At 50.1% G+C, this 4997-nt stretch overlaps 1 protein-coding gene across 1 annotated transcript; it reads left to right on the plus strand.

Annotated features, from left to right (window-relative positions):
• Nucleotides 1-2236: 2236 nt before the first annotated feature.
• TRAPPC3 (trafficking protein particle complex 3) lies at nucleotides 2237-4064 on the plus strand. The gene is made up of 4 exons (XM_010183628.1): nucleotides 2237-2328; nucleotides 2537-2636; nucleotides 2891-3073; nucleotides 3667-4064. Coding segments are annotated over exons 1-4 (405 nt in total). The 5' UTR covers nucleotides 2237-2326; the 3' UTR covers nucleotides 3787-4064.
• Nucleotides 4065-4997: the final 933 nt, after the last annotated feature.

The following is a 4997-nucleotide window of genomic DNA, read 5'->3' on the forward strand; positions in this document are numbered from 1 at the left end:
TGCAGGGCCGGGGTCTGATTCTGGCTCAAAACAGATCAAATTATTCCACTTTTGATACAATGTCAGCATTTGGAACAAGCAATACAAATAAAATACGTCTATTTGCTCTCTCTTTGGCCATGTTGAGGGGCTGGATCTGGCTCAGCAGAGGCCAGGCAGCTCCTGCCCCCTCCATACCATGAGGGGTTTTCTTCTGGGGGTTAAACTCCCTAAATACAACGATTTGTTTAAGGAATTGGTGTTACTTCGTTAGGATTCTGACGGTTTTGTAGCCACAGAACAGCTCTGTAATGTTGAGACTGTGCACTAAGCCACAACAGAGAAAATATAAATAATAAAAGCATCAGGCACTTTGATTCCATCGGGTGGAATGAAAATGCAGACTTTGTTTATAAATATAAATTTAGAAGTTTGCCTCGTTACAATACTTTGAAGTTACCCCAGTAGCAGCCTTGCAGGCGATGGCCAGCGCTGGGTTTGCACTTTGGGGCTGATAACAGAGAGTGATGACATCTGGGACTGGTCACAGCTGGATCTCCTCCATCCACGCACTCCCTGCTCTCCAGCTGCCGAGCCCGATCTTTACTAAAAGTACTGAAATCCTTAACAACAGCATAACCTTTTTCTGCATGCTTGTTAACTTCTCTGCCAAGTGCCTGACTCTGCCAGCTGAGCTAAAGGAGGCTTCCACCTTGTGCTTCGATCGCTCTTGGGCGATGTGAACTTGCACAACTTTTGTCTTTCCAAGATGAAAGCAGAATTGTAATAAGTTAAAAGAAAAAAAACACTAAAAAAATCAAAGAATGCATCGGTTCTTCAGCTCTGAAATCAGGCAGAAGTGCTGAGGAGCCTGGCTGGTTCTCTCTGTGTGCTTTAAGCCTTTTGGCAGCTGCTTGGTGAAGTGAAGCACAAGGACAAGGTGGGATTCCCTGTGTCTCACAGCCCCAGTTTCTCTTTGCTGAATGTGGGGGCGATTCCCCCTTGTGTTTGTCTTGCTTGGTGTAGTGTTGAGGATGACGTGCGGTCAGTGTTGTCACCTAACTCTGATGTTGTCTCTTTTCCCTCCCTTTCTGCCTGCTGCTTTCATTCTGTAGTATTGGTATTTGCCATTCATTTCACCTTCTGCATCTATGCATCTCATGGTAGGTGATAGGCTTTTAATCTGAGATTAGCCTCTCTAATGTTTCTGAGTACTAAAACTGATAGAACTAAATTGTGATGGTTGGAAAACACTTCCCTCAGGCTCTGTGAAAAGCTGAAGCAGGTTGATGACCCCGTTAATGGCTGTATTAATCGCTGGTCTGGTTTAATGGCTCCCAAGAAAATGCACTTTGACGTGGTTTCTTCAGGTTGAGGATCCGTGATGGTGGTGGCCAGGAGAAGAGAGCTCTTCCCTTGGTGTTTTCTGTGAACCTGGCAACTGTGAAAGCCCAGGTCACTTTAATCCTGGCCAGGCACAGAGAGCAGACGTGCACAGCACCGATCTGCTGTCCCAAAACTGTCCTTGCTGCTCCTCTTCTGGGTTTTAATGTATGAAGCAAATTGTGTGCCTGGATCACTTTCTAGGGACCACATGAGTCTTGTTTTCTCTTGGTAGCAGAATGTAATAAATCTGGGAATGGACGAGCACTTCTTGTCCTGTTGGGATGACCAGAAACGGAGCCTCTCAAGCGTTGCCCACTTGCAGCACGTTCATGAAACACAGCCTGGCAGGCAGCACCTTGAGCCAGTTTGCACCTCTGGGTCAGCAGCAGAAGTAGCTCTGGTCCCTGGCAGCTGCAGGTGCAGGTGCAGCCATCCGGGAGGTGGTCAGCAGCACACGAAATGACCTGGAGGTGTCATCCCAGGTATCTGGGGATGTGCTCGTTAGAGCAGAGGTGCTAATTGGCAGCTGAGGAGAGTTGCTAAGAGCAGACACAGAGTGTGAGCAGCCTCCTGGCTTGTTGCTTGAGGTCACATTTGGGACAAGTTAATGGGAAATGCTCTGTGTGGAGAGAGGCAGAGACAGCAAGCGCTCAGTTGCTCCTACTCAAAGAGTATTTCTCTTTCCAAGGGGACTGAAGTTGCCAAAATATGAACTGGGCTCTCTCCTTATTAAGCAGCAAATTCCTTTGAGGCAGCAGGTTTCTGTTCCCCCTCTCCGGGCCAACGGAAGCAGCGCTGGACACAGACGAGCAGCGCTCAGCCCGTTTTCTCGTTGGTTTGTGCTGAATCCCTTTTGTCTGCCTAGAACTCGGAGCTCTTCACGCTGACGTACGGCGCCCTGGTCACCCAGCTCTGCAAGGACTACGAGAACGACGAGGACGTCAACAAGCAGCTCGACAAGATGTAAGTGGATCTGCAGCAGCGGGGCCTCGTGGAGCTCAGGTTCACAGCGTGGCACGTCCGTGTGCTGCTCTAAGAGCGAGAGCCCAGCAGACTGAATTGTATTTAATGCTGCTGTTTCTCAGATGTAATTTTTTTCTCTTTTTGTAAGCATTGGCTGGTTTTCTAAAGCTGTGCTCTTCCCCTCTGTTGCTCTCTGGTGCATCCCCAGGGGTTACAACATAGGTGTTCGGCTGATTGAAGACTTTCTGGCCCGGTCCAATGTCGGGAGGTGCCACGATTTCCGTGAAACTGCAGATGTTATTGCAAAGGTAATTGTCAAAGCACGGCTTCGCCAGGTTTTGCTTGTGAGCTTGGAGTATTTGCTACTCCTGGGACTGTTCAGAGAGCTTGACTGAGATCTTTTTGGGGGAAACTAGAGAATTAGATCCCTGACTGCTGCTGACTGGTGGGGACTGGAGAAAGGCGTGATGGTTTCAAAACCCTGTAGTAATTTTACAAAGATCTAAGCTGTGCTGTTGCCCCATGGGACGAGTTCTTGTTCATCCTCTGTTTGACACCGCAGATAGCGTTTAAAATGTACCTGGGGATCACTCCGAGCATCACCAACTGGAGTCCTGGCGGCGACGAGTTCTCCCTGATCTTGGAAAACAACCCCTTGGTGGACTTTGTGGAGCTCCCCGACAACCACTCCTCCCTCATCTATTCCAACCTGCTGTGCGGGGTGCTGCGAGGTGCCCTGGAAATGGTGAGCCAGCGTCTGTCTTCCGGTGTGACAGATAGGTGAATAGCCAAGGTATCAGCAGACACCGATGTCTGCTCTGTGTCTGCGGCTTCTGCGTTTGATTTGGGCTTCAAACTCATTCCCAGAAGAGCAGAGCTCCAGGAGTGCTTGGCTGCTGTTGTGTCTGGCAGCTGACCAAGCCCCTTCATCTTATGACCCCAGTACAGGCACTGGTACCTCCTTGCATTTTTATGAAGCTTTGCAGTCCTCACTTTGTAACTGCTGTGGGCCCTGGATAGGGATTTGCTGGGCCAAGAGAACAGTTGTGTGCCTCTAGGCTTGATTATCTTGCGTAGCTGATATTTTTGAGGAACAGCCATGAAGCAGCAGGATGTGTAGCCCTGAGTGATGGGGTTAACTGGGCTCTGATTGCCAAGACGAGGTGCCTGCTGCCCACCACGTAGAGGGAAGATGTGATCTTAAAAACCCAGTGCTTCCCTGGAGCTCTGCATTGCACGTCACGCCCTCAGGTCCTCAAACTGGTGCTTCAGGATGAGATGGTTCCTAGAAAAGCTGCTCTTTTGAGGCAGGTAACAGCTCCTCTGTCCTCTTCCCAGGTGCAGATGGCCGTGGATGTGAAGTTTGTCCAGGACACGCTGAAGGGTGACAGCGTCACAGAGATAAGGATGAAGTTCATCAGGAGGATCGAGGACAATCTCCCGGCTGGTGAGGAGTGAATGAGGAGTGAACCGCAGCCCAGGCTCCCTCTGGGGCCGGAGGGGACCAGCTGGTTTTGGCCGTTAGCGTCCATCACAGATCTGCAGGGATCTGGTGCCCCGGTGCATTCAGACTGACTGACTGGTTAAGATGTTACTATATTCTTCTACTCTTATTTTCATCTTCTGTAAAGGCAACTGTCTGGTTGCTGTTCATTTCACATGTTCATCCTGAAGCTCTTTCATAAGGTGACGTCTTTTTCGTATTCCCCTGGGGACTCTTTCTACGCTCAGTTTCTAGTTGTGACCTTTGGTTGTGTGAGAATCGCTGCTCAGACCCTAGGAGAGCTCCAGTCTGCTCAAATCCCAGTCCTTGTTTCCTTACCAGAACTGGAGACCAAGCTGTGGGAGCCCACTGCTTCACTGCTAAATGCTGTCCTTAAAAAAAAAAAAAAGGTTTAAAATTCACTCAGACATAAATGTATAGTATTTCTGTAGACTAAACCGACCTCCTGCCTTTGATTCTGAAGTGAGGAGTAAAATGCAAGCCTGACACAAAGGGTAATTTGGGAGATCTGTGGGTGCTGGCTCCCGGTCAGGGAGGCTCCTTTCCTCGGGGAGCAGATTTGGGAGGTCCACATGGCCTGGGCCTGTCCGCAGTTTCTCATCCCAGCAGCGTCAGCTCCACTTTTGGGAGGGGAGGACCATGAGATCGCAGCAGAGCAGCAGCGAGTATTTTATATGGAGAAAAAGAAAGAGTGGCTGAAACGCCGTCGGTGCTCAGCATTGTGTGCAAGTCCAAGGATGTAAAACCCAAGGGCTGGGAGGTGCTGGAGGCGTTGGAGGCGTTTCAGCAGCAGGGTCTGTTCTCCTGTCGCGCTGTACGGGCGCTGTGCTGGGCGTGTGCTCACAGATGTTTAGGCTACAGCACAGTTTCCCCTGTTGCTCCCACTGGCAAGCTCCAGCCGTCTGCAGCACCTGCTGTTCAGTAAAATAAACACAAGTAGTGGTGTTGTATCTCAAAAAGCAAGACACTGGGAAAATCGGCTTCCTCTGCCGTCCCGTTCAGCCAGAAAACCCAGGCACATACTCGGTTCTCAAGTCACTTCGCAGCATGAAGGCGCAGACCCACAGAGATCCCTGGGAGTTTAAAGCCGAGCTCTTGCTCACATCCACAGGCGCTGTCGGCTCAGAGACCTTTGTAGGGTTGTGCCCGAGTGTGAGGTGAGAGG

The sequence above is a fragment of the Mesitornis unicolor genome, unplaced genomic scaffold, assembly GCF_000695765.1.
Source record: "Mesitornis unicolor isolate BGI_N332 unplaced genomic scaffold, ASM69576v1 scaffold9524, whole genome shotgun sequence".
Lineage (NCBI taxonomy): Eukaryota > Metazoa > Chordata > Aves > Mesitornithiformes > Mesitornithidae > Mesitornis > Mesitornis unicolor.

Bases quoted from the DNA above. Each gene is read 5' to 3' on its own strand.
- TRAPPC3 (XM_010183628.1), top strand. The intron at 2,637-2,890 runs GTAATTGTCAAA...TTGACACCGCAG, and splicing joins CTGCAGATGTTATTGCAAAG to ATAGCGTTTAAAATGTACCT. The intron at 3,074-3,666 runs GTGAGCCAGCGT...TCCTCTTCCCAG, and splicing joins TGCGAGGTGCCCTGGAAATG to GTGCAGATGGCCGTGGATGT.